Source organism: Photinus pyralis, unplaced genomic scaffold (assembly GCF_008802855.1).
Source record: "Photinus pyralis isolate 1611_PpyrPB1 unplaced genomic scaffold, Ppyr1.3 Ppyr1.4_LG1, whole genome shotgun sequence".
Lineage (NCBI taxonomy): Eukaryota > Metazoa > Arthropoda > Insecta > Coleoptera > Lampyridae > Photinus > Photinus pyralis.
In genome coordinates, this window is record NW_022170249.1 from 58,445,055 (window position 1) to 58,463,444 (window position 18,390).

The 18,390-nt window shown below is 33.8% G+C and overlaps 3 protein-coding genes across 3 annotated transcripts in view; 1 reads left to right on the forward strand and 2 right to left on the reverse strand.

Annotated features, from left to right (window-relative positions):
• The window catches only part of LOC116158809 (uncharacterized protein K02A2.6-like), a 217,487-nt gene that overhangs the window by 120,719 nt on the left and 78,378 nt on the right, over positions 1-18,390 (forward strand). The gene's annotated exons all lie outside the window — the stretch shown is intronic.
• On the reverse strand, positions 5,007-10,459 carry LOC116158818 (steroidogenic acute regulatory protein-like). The gene is made up of 9 exons (XM_031471663.1): positions 10,054-10,459; positions 9,693-9,862; positions 8,335-8,493; positions 8,228-8,281; positions 7,865-7,997; positions 7,237-7,412; positions 6,906-7,058; positions 6,581-6,858; positions 5,007-6,084 (listed from the first exon to the last, which is right to left on the reverse strand). Exons 1-9 carry the CDS (start codon positions 10,148-10,150, stop codon positions 5,880-5,882), a joined length of 1,425 nt encoding a protein of 474 aa, XP_031327523.1. The 5' UTR covers positions 10,151-10,459; the 3' UTR covers positions 5,007-5,879.
• On the reverse strand, positions 13,523-18,389 carry LOC116158812 (5'-AMP-activated protein kinase catalytic subunit alpha-2). Its single transcript, XM_031471658.1, has 5 exons — positions 17,654-18,389; positions 17,262-17,597; positions 14,317-14,629; positions 14,043-14,230; positions 13,523-13,993 (listed from the first exon to the last, which is right to left on the reverse strand). Exons 1-5 carry the CDS (start codon positions 18,209-18,211, stop codon positions 13,796-13,798), a joined length of 1,593 nt encoding a protein of 530 aa, XP_031327518.1. The 5' UTR covers positions 18,212-18,389; the 3' UTR covers positions 13,523-13,795.

Sequence of the window (18,390 nt, forward strand, 5' to 3'; positions counted from 1 at the left end):
TTTCAATAAACTATAAGGCATGTACGTAGGTACATAATATGTTACTGTACCTATCTACCCATCTATTTTTATGTAAAGTAATGTAATTTGAATAAAGGAACTGATGCAACTCTATACCATAAATCCTCTATCAAAATGACTACTTCCATATTTTCTATAGATAAGTAACGCTTCCGGATTGTTTCTCGAAGTTCTTTAGTTACCAAATCCAGAATAATTATTATTTGTGTCGTAAATATTAAAAATTCGGTTTTGGGTCTCCGAACACGCATTGTACGAATGAAACATGTGCGCAATTATTGCTTCAACCGTTTACACAAAATATACTACGAATCTTTTCTAAAAATTAGAAAACGTTATTTAATATTTTAAATTTTTTGAAATTTGTTTTAAATTTGAATTGTTTCCTATATTTTTTTTTTTAAATGTTTTGAAATTTTATTCTTTACATTTAAGGAAAAAAAATTCAGAAAAAAACTTTAGAAAAAAATTCGTAAGTGGCACTTGGTAAGTAACAACAGAAGTGAGTATTTCTTTCTCACTCACAATCGCCCCCTTCTTGTTGCGAAAGGCGACACCCTTTCATTTACGCCGTTCTATTAAATATCACATATAAAGTACCAAACTAAGACGTATATTTAAAAAAATGTTAAATTTTTGTTTAATGCCATATTTCCTTTCAAATGGACAAATGCACTTTTGACTACTGAACGTTACGCGATGATTTTGCTCCCGTTTAAAACATACAGTGGAGAGTAAGGTAAGAGGTAGTTTTCAGTTTCAATGAGATTTTGTTAAAAATGTTACACAAAAAACTGTAGGAATCATTTCTAGGAGAGGATGTTAAAAAAATTATGAAATAATTTTAGAATTATTTTTGAACAACGTTTAAAAGACAAATAATTCTAAAACAATTTTAGAAAAAAGTTTTTTTAAAAAAACCAAAATCCCAGCCAAATTTTACAATGATTAAAAGTTTTAGAAAAAGATTAGAAAATATTTTAGTAATGGAGAAGGCTGTGTAATTATTGACAGACAGCAATACAAAATTATACTTTAAACTTTTCCAAATTCCTTAAATTTACCTATATCGGTAGTTAAATTGCTTGGGGCTCATTTGTAGGTACGTAACAGGAAAAACTTCCAAATTCGTGGGTGGGCTTTAATATACAGGATGAGTGGAAGATAGTGGATTTATCAACGCATATATTTATAAGTTCATTGTCGGGGCGTGTTGAACCTAAAAATATTTTCAAAGAAAGAGTGCAGATTTATATCAAATTTAAATTTTATAAAATAGACCCCCTGTATATTGGTAAATTTTAGTGCGACTTTGTATTACTGATATGACTGAGCGCAGGAAGCGGGTTTTTTGGCTGATGAAACGTGGCGCGAGGTGGATGGCGAGGCCAACTGATTCTGCAGGTGGAGAGCTGGTTGTTTCTTGAAACGCCGTCAAAGCAGGAATTGGCTTTGCCTTAGCAGAGTTCGGAGCTCTGCTTTGAAACGTTTGCGACCAGGAAAGCTATGCTCACATCGGTGTGCAGCAGCAGCACGTTTTAGTTTGCTGCCACATCACATTTACCCCAAGCAAAACAAAACAAAACAACCACTCTTTTATATTTTTCATAGCTCATTTTAAGATTAAAAAAATGAGTTTCTTCAAAAGCAACTTTTCCGCACGGGAGACCCAACACTTGTAACGGTTTATACAATGGGTTTATTTACATTATTATTGTTCACGGTATATTTTGTTGAAAGATTCTCGTACCTTTTGGGAAGCAGAGAGTTTAATACTGTGCGATCAAAAATGAGTTGCTGTCGAGTCACCTTTGGAACTTTTGTTTACATGGGAAATCGTATTTAACTTGAACTTCCAAAGGCGACTCGACAGCAACTCATTTTTGAAAGCCCGTTAGATGGCTCCATCTATTGCTGGAATTTGAGCCATTCAATTTTAGTGCGCTTTGTGCCGGCGTCGTACAAGGCCGCCTGACGGCTTTGCGTCGTCTCGTACTTTTTGGTTGTCGACCTTGGTCTTCCTCTTTCTCCTGTGAGCTGTGACAGAGTGCACTACATTTTAATTAAACTGTTGAGGCGTTAGTTGAGAACGCATGAAATTTTAATTGCCATCATCCATATTTTTAGCGCATTTCCACAAAAATAAAAAAAATGCGCTATTGTGGCCACTTTGTCCCGGACAAATTGTCCGCCCGTTCGTCCGCTCGTTCGTTGAGACGCTACTAGTTCTTTATTGCTATTTGGTTCGTTATGGTGTCGAGGCTTGCACCAAGGAAGGAATTTTTTCTGCGTTTATTGCTAAAAAAGTTATTGTAAAAAAACCAACAAACCGTTTTTTTACATGTTCCACAATTTTACACGTTTGCCGTTTATTAACGATCCTATATAGAGATCGTTTATAATTTTGTATTACTGTCTGTCGTCTGTTTGTTGGTATGTCGTCTGTTCCTTTGTTTGTCTGTCCCTCTATCTGTCCGTGTGTACGATATCTTTGTTTAGAAATCTCGGATCGCATTGACATCTCCGTTAGTTATGAACTGAATTGCATGAAATTCAAGATGGGCATAGGTTTAGTCATATAATACGAAATTCCAAAAGTTGAGTCGAATCGAATCAAAATTCTCAGTGCCCTTTTCGCATCTCGATCATTTATAAACCGAATTCCAAACTTTTTTATTTATGGAAGAATTTAAATGAAACTTGAAATAACGGAAAATCAAACGCCAGTTTCAAAATTTGGTTTTGCGCATGCGCAGTGCCAACCTTTTTTTATCTATGAAAGCATTTAAGTGAAATTTGATACATAGGTGCTTGGAATAAAGGAAAATCAAATGCCAGTTTCAATATTTGGTTTTGCGCATACGCAATGCCAACTTTTTTATTTATGGAAGAATTTAAACGAAATTTGATACATAGGCACTTGGAATAAAGGAAAATCAAACGCCAGTTTCAAAACTTTATTTTGCGCATGCGCAGTGCCAACTTTATTTATCTATGGAAGCATAAAAGTGAAATTTGATACATAGGCGCTTGGAACAAAGGAAAATCTAACGTTAGTTTCAAAATTTAGGTTTGCGCACGCGCAGTTCCAACTTTCTTATTTAGGAAAGCATTGAAATGAAATTCTTCTTACAAACTGAAATTGAAGTAGCACGTCAAAAAAGGATTGCACATATGCAACGCTACATTTGTGGCCGGATTTTTACGATTGTGACAGAAGTTGCATCTTACAAATGGGAAATGAATGCAAGTGGAAATGCCCTTTTTATAAATCGTTTACGATTACTTTTTAATTTGTTATATTTAACGCAAATTGGATTCACTAATTTGCGGCATTTTGGAAATATTGTCGTTAGGACCGATTCACTATATAAAAACTCCGTAGGGAGGATATAATTGCGTTTTTATCTTGTTTCAGCTGATGTTTATGTCATATTACAATTTCCAAGATTTTTGCTTCATCCATAATTAATTATCCCTTTTATATTCAAGAGGATTCAAGTGGAAGGCATCACTGTGGGGAAAACGAATTGTGAGCAATATACTCGTAGACATCGAGGAGGGAGGAACAATGGCTTACAACTCCCCCCAAGCGCTCTACGAGTATATCTGCAGATATATATGTACTACATATATCTATGTTTCTTAGGAGCAGGGATACTAAAACTTCCAAATCGGTTGCAAAAGTGTGTAGAAGGAACGCAGCGAAACTATATTGAAAAATGTGAAAACAATAAGTAGTGTATAAGATTATTCAATAAACTATTACTTTTCTGACAATTTTTTTTACTGCTTGTTCCCAGCACATCTTCTGACGGACCAGCTTTCGCTTTGCGGGCAGCAATCGAATCTTTTTCAAAACACGTAAAATATTTTATTTCTTCGAAGATATATTGATTAAGCGAATTTGAATTGAAATCATTCACCAACTGATTTATATTTTTACTGATGTGAGGTACGCTTCATCATTTGCGTATGTTGCAAGCAGGTAACCAAACAAGGTAACTGCACAACAGGAATTTGCAGGAAAATGTTGTGCACTGTATCTATTGCGAATGTTCAACTTTTGGTTATCAATTGTTTTATTGAGAATTTGTTAATTTAAATCAAAACAATGCTTTGTAATTATTTAGTGAAGATAGTTATGTGAAGATTTTTTTATCCTAAATTTGATTTTCACTTATAATTGCACAAGAGGTTTATTGTATTTTACTGAGTAAATTTGGGTTGTTTAGGTAATGAATATCTGTGCGTTACATAGCAATTAGATGAGAAAAACTGTCAACTAATAAATGCGATAATTTGTTCGAAAATGAATAAGTGAAAAAACCACTATTATAGTGCTTTTGTCGCTGTAAAAGTTGAAGGTAACTTTTGCCGCTGTCAAGGGGATAATTGCACTGTGGCTTATGCAGTTTTTTATACATAAATTAAATTGTCTGTAGAAGATTCCTTTAAAAAAACTCTTATTTTGTTCAATATCCCGATATTCAATAACTTTTCTGATTTCGCCATTGTAGCTCCCAGAAACCGCGCACTATAGGCAATTTTTATTGTTTAATATTTATTTAATAACTTTCATTTATTTTCTGCACAAGTAGCGATTATTATGGCATCGCTTTTTTGTACTTCATCCGATTATACAGGTTCCATGGCATCACAGATTATTGAAAAAGATGGGAGTTTTATTTTTCCAATTTTCTGTCTATATTATGCAAAAAATTGAAAACTAATAAGGTTCATTAACGTAAAAAATTTTTTTCTACAAAAAACCTTAATACATGTTTGCTCTAAAATAATTTGGGGAGCCAATAATCGCATGTTATGAATTTTACATTGAAATCCGTTACGCAAATCACCACCCTGTATACCAAATCAAAAGAAAACATGTAGTATGTTGATTAGTAAGGTTAAAAAGGAGACATTGAAATAATAAGAAACATTTTAATGTAGCAGTGTAAATGTTTCTATCTAAGTTGTGCATCTTACAAAAAGAATATATTTCCTTAGACATACAAAATGTACATAGGTAGTTTATTTGAATCACAGATACTAGATCTCATTATATGGTTAGTTGATTTGTAGTTTAAGAACCAGCTTTCATGTTTCAATTAATCTTATTCAGTAGATTGAATGGTTACATGAAAGACGGACCCTAAAAAAATATATAAACAGCAAACTTATCGTAAATAATAATATTATAAATATGTTCAGATCAATTTGATTCTTTTTACATGTTAAGATATAATAAATCACAGTTAAGGAACACTAATCTACTAAGGCACCATCTTTCACCTTACTATTAAATTTATCTGACAGTTACTTTCCATGGAAACAAATGTATTCACATTAGAGGTTCTTGATCAGATAAATTTAACTGAGATATGAAAGACTTGCACGAATTTGTTTAGTTCAAATCACATTTATTAACAATGTAGTTTAATTGAAACATGAATATGGAGTGTACCATGCCAAACACAAAAATGTGACTCGAGTCTTCCTGGAAATGTCAACATTTTTTAAATTAATGTTTCGCAATTCAATTATCATTTATTAGCTCATTTTGGTATACTGCATCAAATTGTAAAAAAGGATAGTTAATTAAAATGCTATATCCCTAATATTTACAATTATAACGTTTATGAAAATATAACTTTAACTTACAGTTATGACACATGAAATTTACAGTACCGTGAAAAAAACGCAATGAGAGTATCTCATTCAATAATAATTCTAAAATATTTGCGATTTTTCCAAATCCACTGTATTTTACATAAGAATACAGAATTCAGTCGTAATTAAAAATACAAATTTCTTTCAGCAATTGATCATTCCGTCATTCACTTTAACACATATCTCTATCTTAAACCTGACTCATTCAATTTAACTAAGTGTCTTCTAAGATTTTTTACATAATCTAACAAAACTCCCACAAGCGCATTGTCCAAAATGTATTGAGGAATCCATCCCTTAAGATTTGTATTAAGGACCCATTCGAAGGTACATTTCCCTACTTCGCCTGGTACTGGTTTCATGGCCCAGCACCCAACTCCATTCTCACCTCTGCAAAAAAGAACACATATATTAGGAAGTTATCAAGGTTATCGTCAATGAATGACTATTATGCAGTTACACCAATGAATAAAAGTTACACAGTACTAAAGGACTTTGAGGCATAACTGATCTTTGAGATCTGTCATCTTCCACACAATCTGGATATGCTGTGATAAATCAGAAATATACAAAATAAGTGGTAAAAATTGTAACTGAAGAAATTTTCATTCCCGTTACAAGGAGAATACTTTTTATACAAGGTGCGCCTTAGAATATCCTTACTGGTTTTGTGGTTTCTAAAAAAAGCACCTATCCTGCTCTGAACAGTAGACCAGGAAGGATCGTCCTAAAGTATTGGAAGACAGTGATCCTCTAAACCATCACAATAAATGGTTGTAAACCTAGAGGATGTATTCCCACTACAAAAAGAACAGCTTTCCTAATCTATAACCTTGTTAATTCCAAAAAAAGGCAAAAACAACACATTAAATGTAAATATTCTTACCTAACATATTTTTCACATAAAGGTATGGCCGGATGTTCAGTAGCTGAATAACCAATAACGTAACATCCCTCAATAACTCCCCAATGCCTGATATTGACAAAGTCCCTAACAGCTACGACACCCGCAGCGCCAGCTGTAACTTGGTAACAAATGTCAGTATGTTCATCTATAGATTGAACTTTATGGGACTCTAAGAGAGCCGGGTTCCATTGAGGAATCCTTTCTGCCTTATAAAAAAGCTCTTCTAAAAGAAATTGAGGCGATGCGTTAATGGAAGCCTAAAAACTTATACACTCAAACTGTAAAATTAACTGAGAAGACTTACCGATATCTTAAACACTTTGCCTCCATTGGGCACGGATAAAATATAAACAACGTCATTTTCTGCACTCCGTTTCTCCAACTTCCAGTTTGGATTGGTCAATAATCTCCACGACTCCTGAAGAATTTTTGCACCTTTGCCTTTATAATCATTTTCCTACAAATAAATAACATTAGACTGTAAAAGTAGAGAAGCATGTAATATCAACCATTCCCGCGTTTTGAATTATATATCTGTATTAGGTGAGCTTTTATTGTCGACACAATATTACGGATTCAAATGAATTCTCCTACTTTAAAAATTCACAAATAAAATTAGAATACGCATTACTTACTTGATCTAGCGATAATGTAAGCTGTGGATAACGCCTTTGAGGATGATCGACATCATGAATCGATCCCTCTGGGGTTGCAAGTGGAGAATAGAAATTACCGATGCTTTCTGTATACATCGATGGTAATCCTTGCACATAGCTACGGATTAATGGGGCGCGTTCATTATCTGACGCATCTAAAATCATTTGGATGTTTTAATTTTCGTATAAACGATGCTTCTCTGTATAATTTTTAAAGGAAACCAGTAAATTATAATTTATTACGATCGAATCTTTAAAACATGATTTCCGTCATTATAAAACTCTACTTAGTTAGTCAGTCAGAATCTTTAATACCAAATCCTGTAACATTGTCTTCACTTTTAGCCTGTCTTATTCTTAAATGCAAGATTTATTTCTGTTCGCAATGCTGAATATTTCTACTTTACAATAATTTGGTGCGTTTTATATTTTTCCTGTGTGTGTTTATCTTCAAACACAGCGCCATCTACTACCTTCTTATAATGAATGCAGTATAGTAGTTCTTTGAGAACAAAACTACAGAACTGCAATCCGTTTTACTTTTAAGAATGCTTCAAGTGAATTTTAAAAAAATACAAAATATAATATAAATAAACCAAATACTTACTAACAAGAACCCGCGTCAAACTAAATTCTTGAGGAAGCACCCTGAAGTCTAAAAACCAAGCTTCACCCCATGATATTACAAACGATGTTAAAATGAATAAAACTTCGAAGACTGGTTGGCGGGAGTCCACCCACTGAAAAATGAACAAATTCAAAAGCATATGGATGACATAATGATCAATTATCTATTACAGCAGTAGTTATCTTTTCCCTGTCACACTGATACCACATTATGAAATATACAAAAATTATATAAATGTTTATTTACTGTTTTTTGCAATCACACGATATGAAATTTTTTGTGTACTGTGAAACTGTGATACTGATACACAACACAGGAACAAATGAAATAGAAATGACTTACACTGTACTGGAATACTTTTGCTATAAGAAATATGGAAGTAGCCGTTGTTGATAGCTGAAACATGTTACCTATTAAAAACATAATTTTTAAATTTGTAAATAACTTACGGCGATTATAAACCAATGGTTAATACTGCATAGTCCATAAAATAATAGTAAAATAAGAAATCTAAATATTGCTACTAAGACGATATCAAACAAAGAAGTGTGAATAGTGTAATGGTATATTTGTTTGTCTATTGCATTGCTGATATTATCGCCATTTATCTGTAAAAAAAACAATTACCAATTTTTTCATCTTTCACTGCAACATATATGGTACACGATGTGTAAAAAAACAAGAAAACAAGTCATGAAGAAAAAATCTGAAAATTTGGGGATTAATAAAGGGAGAATTTTTTAGGGGTTGGCAACCCGAAATTTTTAAATCTCAACCCTGTCAAGTTTTAAAAGTGCAACTTGACAAGGATTGCAATTCAAAAGTTTTGGGGTTATCACCCCTTAAAAGTTCAGTGTATGAAAGGTAAAACCTAGGGTAAAACCATCTATAATGTAGTCTTTATAACCGTTTATTGATCCGGAAATTCTCAGATTTATTCTTCACTCATTTGAAACTTATAGCTACGCCTCGGGACTTTTGGAACACCCTGTATAATAAAAAAGTAACTACAAACGGCTAATTGACAATATTCTTTTACTGTATTGGTTCATTATTATATAAATTTAAGTTTTTTATGTTCGTTTTTGACTTACAATATCACTTTACTTCTAAAAAGTCTGCCCAATTGAGAGACGCATGGTACACTGGCGTGTAAAAGTTAAAGTTAACAAGATTTGAAAAGGACTTCAATAAATATAGCTATATGATCAGTCTTACGAACCATCATTTTCCCTATACGTGGATGGTAAAGCCCAAAATACTTAGAATTTTGCATTTTTCATGAAAAATGCAGCTTATACCTCCGTGAATTCCGTCCATCCGACTGAGGGTTTGAGATCTCAGCTCTCTAGCCTCTTAGAAAGGTGTTTTTTTTTAATCTAATAAGTTTCAATCGAGATTTCAACAAATGGGGTGGGTGTAAAAATGAAAGAATGTTTTTAGGGTAGTGACGTGGATTGCCGTATATTTGCCAATGTTCCTATTGAAGACAGATAGCTTATAATCTTACTCTTGTTTTTTTACCTTATTCGCGACATACTTTTACTTTTTCAGTTCATATTGTAGTAATTAATTTGTGCTGTAAACTCCTCTCTTCAAGTTTTCATATAATCTTGACTCACCACGTATAAAAGAAAAACATTTCTAGGTTATGTTTTGATTGATATGCCACACCACAACCAATATAACATTAGTCGATCATGACTTTCAATGGTACCCATGCAATCACAAAATGTCTTTATTACTACTTACTGCCCAATATCTATTTCAAGATCTATTTACACCCCAACATTGATCTATTACTCACCATTATGCAAATAAGCCATAGTAGACCGCTGAATGCTAAGTCGAAGGTAACAAATAAGCAAAAGAATCGTCGCACCTTCGACATGCTTCCTTGTTGGCTCCCTAATAATTCCCCTTGCGTCACATACTCTGTAGGCATTGAAGGATTAGCATTTATGCTATAATTTCTTGCTAAAACAACACAAATCATGTAACACATAAACATAACCGAAATGAACTGAATTTTTTGCATAGAAAAATGTTAAGTTCAAAGATCGGATGATGTAAACAAGAGATAACAATGTGTTAATCACTAACACCAAAATTGCACGTGTGAGCGTTGAATCTCATTTGTAACAACGTACAAAAAGAAAGCCACTTACAAATGTCCTGATCTTGAAGCTGAACACTTTGTAATGAACCTGTTGACCTAAGTAGAGCTTCTGCCACATGACGAGGTGCATCTGACTGGGGAAGCATTTTCACTTCCCTCTATTACAATTTCGGAAAGCATTCAAGGTGCAGTGAATAAAGATAAGGTCTTACTCCTAAGTAAGTTAAGTATAAATTCACAAAAAGCATCAAAATATGTATAAATGAGAAATAGAATTTTCTTGGCAGGTTATCCTAGGAAGCAAACACAAATGTTCGATTAAACATCACATACAATCCACATAAGTGGAGCAATTAGTAATTAAGTTGACTGTATTATTCATTATGTACAATTTGTTATAAAAACATTGAAATTATCAAAATAATCAACCAAACAAAGCAAAGGTTAAATACCAACCTAAACCTAATAAACTATAACAATAAATGTCGCCAACATTTACAATATTTTACTACAGTACGCAAGGTATACAGGGTGCCCATCTTTCGCGGCTTACTGTGGAAATCTCGGTATCATTCGCGATTCAGGTTAATAGTGACTTTAGCGATTCAGATTAATAGTGAGACCTCTAGTGGCAGCACATTGTAATTGCTATATTGGTGGTACAAGTCCGCCATTTTGTTGAATTACAATGGCCAGAAGTAATCATTATTGTAGTTTTTACGGCTGTAAAAGTAAATAGGTACATTTGCAAAAATTTTATCTGCAATAATTAAGTATTTTAAATGTAATCAATGCAATTATGCAACTAACAAGAGGGCAATTTTAAGATATCGTTATATTTCAAAAGTCTTCAATTATGAACAACGCAGACAACCAACAATAAGGATAAGTTAAAGAATCATTTTCTAACGCATAATTCCAAAGTCTTTAACTGTAAACAGTGCAATTACACAACAAAAAATGTGTTGTGGCTAGCACAGATAACACCCGGCGCACACCTGCGCATACTCGATTCTGCCCTTTTATGTCTAAGAATATGTGCACCAAATTTGGTTCCAATCGGTTCAGCCGAACATGGGATAGGAGTTTGACACACTTGCGCGATTCTGTCCAAAAACTTTTCAACTCTTCCTTTTATGTCTAAGAATATGTGTACCAAATTTTGTTCAAATCGGTTCAGCCGTTAGCCGGAAATGAGAGTACAGACGGACCGACATCATCGAGATTTTGTTTGATTCGGATTCCTGGTAGTGCATTTCCGTCAAAAAAGTGAGGGGTATTTTTTTACCTCAATGCAATACACAATACTAACGTGCGGATGGTCAAAATAGGAGATATATACGTCATTGACTCACTCCGCTTTGAATAACTTTCTATCAATTATATTAGTGTAAGTACGCTACAATTAAGCGTTCGCTTAAAGCGTGACCTATTATCACACACCCTCAATGTTAGACCAAGTGTATGAAAAATGCTGTTTGTTAACTTTGATTGTTTGAAACTGATATCATTTTTTGTGTAAATGTTTGATTGTTTGCTCAATTTATGGTTATGTTTTGATTATATTTGAAGCGCCCGTTTTTCTCCTTGAGTGTCATACCCGAACTTATGAGTCCATACCGATTAATCGATTTTAGTTTTCTAATGGTATACGAAAAACCAGGATAGGAAAGCTATTAGAACTTCGTTTTCCGAAACTACCATGCGGCAAATCACAAGTGTGTAGCAATTAATTTTAGAGAGTTACAAAAAAAAACCGTCCCTTTGAGCAAGGCTTTATTTCAAAAAAAGCGCGCTTAAAAAACTTGAAGTCTGATATCAATCCCATATTTTTCCGATATCGGGGAAAGGATAGTAAAACAGTTTCATTTAGTTGGACTTATCGCGTACGAAATGGATGTCCCAGTTCTTCCTATCCGAAAAGGGCATTTCGATAAATAGAAAACGCACGCAATCTTTTTGCTTTTATATCCTCGCTAGTTACATTTGTAAGTACCATATTAAATATTGACATTTCCGTAAATCTTTTTGCTTTTGCATTTTTGCCTATTACATTTATAAGTACAGTATTAATTCTATCATTGCCGTACATTCATATGGCATCCGTACCGTTTTATGTTGCTTTTGCATTAAGTTACCTGTATTCATTGGAATTGACTTTTTTTTTATATTTTGCCTTTATTTTTGAGTGGGCGGGGTTTCAGCCAAGGCTCCTCTATCAATCCAACCCACTATACATTTACAAATATCGATGCCCGAACCCGGATTCGAACCAGGGACCCTTAGCACCACAGTTACCTAAGCCTGAACTGCGCCACACGGGCCGGCAACTTTTCGCTACCGCTCCGTTAACTTCAAGGTGAGGTTTCTATTTTTCGATTCACTAATTATAAGGGAGTCTGCCGTAATTTTGTTTAAGGTTAGCCGGTGTGACGCCGCCACATCTTCTTGACCTGACCTGTAAAACTATAAAATGCAAATTAGAAAAGAAGTGAGGAAGAAATAGTGAGTACATTATTTTGGAAAGTTTTCAATAGCTCTTTTCCCTGGCTTGTAATCACTGAAGTAACGTCTCAGACTGGGTGGTACAAATACAACTCCTATATAACTATAGCGGTTCTTTTTATGTGTTGGAATGCGCGACACTATCGGGAACTGAATAAAACGCAGAGTTATGTGTGTAAGAGAAGACAAGATCAAATGAAATACGTTACGCACACCAGGAAAAAACCTGTGGGCAAAGAAACGTGGGATAACACGCAAATATATGAAATAAATCAACAACGAAAACAAAATGTAAAAGAGAAATCCACAATCATACAGATCTCGAATCGTACAATAAAAATTAGGTATTGAGTCAAATGCAGTTAAACAAATTAATAAAACACAAAAGATATGGTAAATGCAAAGATAAAACCAGAGCAATCAACTTAGTAACACAAGTCAATTTAAGAAATTCACAACCGTAAAATAATAAATTGCATGTACATAACAAAACATCAAAATAGCATGACTCTACTCCGGCATCAGCTACCATTAATTCAACATGAAAAGTACAGGTGAAAACACAAGCAGTAAGTATTCATGTAAAAGTCGTTCATCTCACTTCCCGCATACTAAACTGAAGAAAAGATCATTTGAGGCTCCCCCTTCTAGAACTGCTAAGACAGGAGCTAATGCAGTCTGCGCGAGCGAGGAAGCAACATATACAGTGAAAAATCGGAACTGTATGATATACTCTCTTCAGCTGTGTACATCAATACGTCCCTTTGGAAAATGATTGAAGGGTTGCTAACCTCTTTGTTGCCAAAATGCATCTTTTCCATAAACACATGGTTTTAAAGTTATCGAATATCGTAGTGTTTTTTTCAAACAGCCTCTTATTCAGTCATTTAGTGCTTTAGGTACCTTTTTAGAAGTAAATTTGTCAGTATTAATTATACATTGTTTTAGGATATAGCAGAGGATGAGCATAGTGAACTCACCCTTCAGAGAACGAGTTACAGAAGAAACCCACACCAATTGAAGCTTCTTGTTTATTGCAGCAAAGTAATTACATAACTTATTTTTAGGAGAGATAATTAATATACATACTTTAAGGTAGATTTTTAAGAGCCCTGGGCGCACCTACCACTACTTATATTCCAATTCTAAGTACTACTATACCAAATAAATTATGAAGCAACTCTCGTTTGATAACTTGCTCTAGCACTCTCTTAGGTATTAGGTAGTTATCTTTGGCGATTGCTAGTTAACAAAATACTAAAAATAATAGCAATTTCTCAACTCATTTAACGTGCCAATTGTATAATAAGAGCTGCACACATTTCAAAGAATTCCATCGTGTGGTGACCGGAATTCATTTTTATACTACCGGAATTACCAAGTTGTATCGGTGTTGGTACAGACCCTAATAATGCACATGAGTTTGCTTCAGCCTCTTCATTGCTGAGACTTTTGAAATCCAGCAAATAGCTTTTGTAATCCACCTATAACAGTCAAGCGTAAGACATCACACTTTTTTTTATAAATAAATACCTGATATAATTGGAGCGACATCTTAACATATCGGTCATGAAGGCGACTCTTTTGTCTCACCTTTACATGGTAAGGATTAACAACTTTCCATTCAAAATCGAGTGCTTTCATAGCTCTATACACCTCCATCATAATGTCATTTGGTTTACTTTGAGAACGAATACCCAAATGCCATTTTGCTCTTTTCACTGAAATATAGTAAGTTAAGTTATATAAGTTGGAAATTCGAAATTGACAATTTAAATTACTAACCATTTCTGAAACAATAGCTTACCTCTACTGCGATCAGCTGCTGCATGGTTAGATGCAATAACTCTATCTCTTAATGGAGCAATCCTTTCTGGATGTGGTTTTAATGGGCTCGAACTGAAATCGGATGGACTCGGGCTAGGACTAGGACTCATTGTTATGACAGGTGGCGGACTTCCAGCCACATAAAAATCTTTCAATTCCGCTTTGGCCGCCTCGTCAGCAATTCGTTTGTTGTCTATTATTAAATGATACGCAATTGCTAACTGATCGTGTGGATCGCCACTTAATAAAGCACTATGTACTTCTCCTTCCTTTACACCAAATTTATCACATACCTAAAAGAGAACTTTACATCAAAATTGACATATACAGGGTGGCGAATTAAGCGTGCAAACAACTTTTGTCTCGGAAAGTACTTATCGTATATATGAACATGTGGTAAAATGAGATGGTCATTAAAGAGCAAAACCGCCATCTTGATTCTGAAAAAGTGACTTTTGCCACATGAATACAAAAAAATACAAGCATTTTAAACAGAAATTGAAACCGTGTCTTTTTGCTCTATATCCAAAAAGTAAACTAGCGAGAGGGGGAGGGGGGTCTAAACATTCTTCAAAACACATGCATAGTGAAACGGATTTTGACAAATATGAATGAACCAACCACAATGGGCCAAAATTAAACTTCCCACGTGATGTACAGGGTCGCTATTAAATATGGAACGGAAGGTCTCACGCTCAAACCGTTTGAGATATAAACATCAAAATTAAAACCCTTCTATTTGAACATATTTTGAGGTTAAAAGGAATGCCACCACCTGGAATTTCTTTAAATGGCAACATAGTTCATGTCCTATGTAATGGTGAGAAAGCTAATTTTTTTCTCTTTATTACTACCTCAATTATGAATGGTGTTAAGTTAGAAAATAATGGACATCCATATTTCATAAAATTGAGATTTATCTCTCATGTAATACAATACATAGTTGTAAGGAAACAAATTATACAGGCTTACTCAAATTCGAGGGTCACCATGTAAGAGATAGGTAGGTAATTTAAATTTGGCAAAGTTGTGTACAAAACAACAAGTTGTTTTTAAACTGCAAAAATTCCAACTACTTTCAGAGATATCCTGAAAAATCGAAATTTTGCAAAATCGTTTTTATTTTCTATCAAAGTTGTTTATAAAGATATTTCAAAAATTCAAAGTAAAAAGCAAAGTTTTTCAAATTCTTCTGCATGATTTTCTAATGTAACACCATACATGATTAAAGTAGTAAGAAATAGAAAAAACTTTCTAATGACGTATCGCATGACCTATGTTGCCAATTAAACAAATTCAAGATGGCAGTGGCACTCAAACGCCCTGCATAAGAAAAAAATTCTTTTTAACCTCAAAATATGTTAAATAATTTCAAATGGAAACATTTTAATTTTCATGGTTATATCTCAAATGGTTTGAGCGTGAGACCTTTCGTTCTATTTTTAATAGCGACCCTGTATAGTGTATATTATTCCATATAATACACAGGGTGTATTAAATTGATTAGGGTAACATAGCTATCCTTCTTATTATTCTTATACTTATAGATTCAGTTAAATTGGCAAAGTTGCGTAGTTTTTGATGCTAACGGATATTCCCATGCGATATTTTGAAAAAAAATAAATCGTTTCGTAGATAATTGGAAAAAATTGAAAATCGCTATTTATAAAAAAGTTCAAATATTTTAGTAACAAAGAGAGCTATTCAAAAAGGTTCAAATAAAAGTTGCAAGATTCGATGGGATAAATTCAATGGATGTAGAAAAATTTGTTTAAAAATGGGGTTTTCAACATATTGACATCAACTTCGTTATTTTAAACGGACGCCATATTGAATTTTTACGTCACTCGATAAGACAAAAAAATTACAAAAACAGTGATGCTCGAGATATACAGGGTGTTCCTAAATATGGTGTAAATACGGGAAGAGATAATTTTTTGGCTTATTTGGTGAGTAAAAGTTCATATAAAGAAATGCTTCATTACTGATCTACAGGATGCTAACATGAAATATTTTGTTCAAATTTGAAATATATAACTTAAGGGTTTATCATTGGTCATGTCAATTGTAGTGAAAATCTACAGGTGTTGTTTTTTTTAGGGGTCAAGTGCCATTTTCTACCCCTTAACTTTTTTTCGGTACGCCACTGGTAGATTGCTAAATGAAACTAGCATTTTGAAAATGGTCCAGTAGATCCGGGCTTTATTTGGATAATCTCTCTCATATGTTGATAAATTAAAGGTTTAAATTGTACCGAAAGTGTAAAGTGAACTTTTAACACCTTGTAGATCAATAAGGACCTCTGTTTATATGTACTTTTAGTCATAAAATAAGCCAAAGAATTAGCTCCTTCCTTATTTGCATCATATTTTGGAACACCCTGTATGGATATTTTGCCACAATTGTTTAAATGCTAATTTCATTTAATCAGGTTAAACAGGTAGAATTAGGGTAATCACACTAGTAACATGTATTTTCCAAGAAATTTGTCCGATAGATATTCTCGCACAATTAGGGCATTGTGCACAGGTGCACCAACCTGTTAAAATCAACCCCAACTTTTTTTTTGTCTGCCGAATATTGTTGTATTCATAATAAAAAAAAGCTACTTAATATGATATGTATTTTTTTATGGGCCATAGATAATAACAAAGTTGATGATTTCTCCGTAAGCTCAAAAAGTAGCAATGCCAAATTGTTTTTTTCTTTTTTTGTATCTGTTCAAATAACATTGGAAAAAAAGGGATGAACTTTTCAATTACTTCAATTACACTGCAATTTGTTACTGTCTTATTTTTTAAGTTTATGATTTCATTTACTTGAACAGCAAGCAAAATGTACGTTTTTGATTGGAATGGACGATTTTAAGTTATGATGTTTGTTAAGAAAATGTGTGTCATTCTCTAAATGATACAAATCACATACCTCAAACACAGCATCAGTATCTATCACAGAAGCGTCTTGTTCGACAGGTGACGGAAACAGATAAGCAGGACAATCTTTCTGGAACCATTCATGTTTCTTAATATCCTCAATGGATGCACGTTTCATTGGATCAATTTGCAACATCTGACAAAGTAAACTGACAACCGTCTTATTTAAATACTCCGGTATAGGAAATATTCCAGATTTAATTTTTCGAAATAACGTAGGCACATGCTCATCATCAAACGGTAACGTTCCACATAATAAAGCATACAGAATGACACCACATGACCAAATGTCCACCTCCGGCCCAGCATATAATTTACCCGATATAACCTACAAAATAAAGTAGTAACAATGAACACTTAAACCTCGACTTAAACTAAATGTACCTCCGGAGCCGCATAATTAGGAGATCCGCAACTTGTCCGTAGAAATTCACCATCCATCATCATGTTGGATAACCCAAAATCTGCGATCTTTACATGCATATTGTGATCCAAAAGCAGATTTTCCGGTTTTAAATCACGATGAACGATCATATGCCTGTGACAATAGTCGACGCCTGAAATGATTTGTTGGAAAAATCTTCGGGCCTCATGCTCCTGCAATTTCCCATGCTTAACGATGTAGTCGAAAAGTTCGCCGCCCGAGACGTACTCCATAATCATAAAAATATCAGTCGGAGTACTAATAACTTGATATAATTTAATAATGTGAGGATGTCTGAATAACTTTAAATTTTGAATTTCTCTGCGTATTTTACCGACGACATCTAGACTTTTTATCTTTTGCCGGTTCAGTATCTTGATAGCAACTTTATGTTTAGTTAATTGATGTTCCCCAATTTTGACTTTGCCAAATGTTCCGACGCCCAAGGTGGGGCCTAGGATGTAGTGACCAATTTTGACAAGAGGTTGGGCTTGAGCACCAGTGGATTTTTCACTCATCTTGAGAGGTTATTAAAATGTTATTTAGCCAACACTTATGTAATTAATGTTATGTAAATATTTGATAATTAGCATTTGGTTACCGATTTTTATTATTTGATTATGGTGAATAAAAATTTGCGACGTAAATAAGATTGTAAATAAACTGGCGATTGTGGTTAATGTAATGTAAGGGCCAG

Coding starts and splice junctions, on each gene's coding strand:
- LOC116158818 (XM_031471663.1), bottom strand. CDS start 10,150: ATGCTTCCCCAGTCAGATGCACCTCGTCATGTGGCAGAAGCTCTACTT. Junction 8,494..9,692: donor TATGGCTTATTTGCATAATG/GTGAGTAATAGA, acceptor TTTTTTTTACAG/ATAAATGGCGATAATATCAG. Junction 6,859..6,905: donor GCAAAGTGTTTAAGATATCG/GTAAGTCTTCTC, acceptor ATAAGTTTTTAG/GCTTCCATTAACGCATCGCC.
- LOC116158812 (XM_031471658.1), bottom strand. CDS start 18,211: ATGAGTGAAAAATCCACTGGTGCTCAAGCCCAACCTCTTGTCAAAATT. Junction 17,598..17,653: donor CTAATTATGCGGCTCCGGAG/GTACATTTAGTT, acceptor TTTATTTTGTAG/GTTATATCGGGTAAATTATA. Junction 14,231..14,316: donor AGCAGCTGATCGCAGTAGAG/GTAAGCTATTGT, acceptor ACTATATTTCAG/TGAAAAGAGCAAAATGGCAT.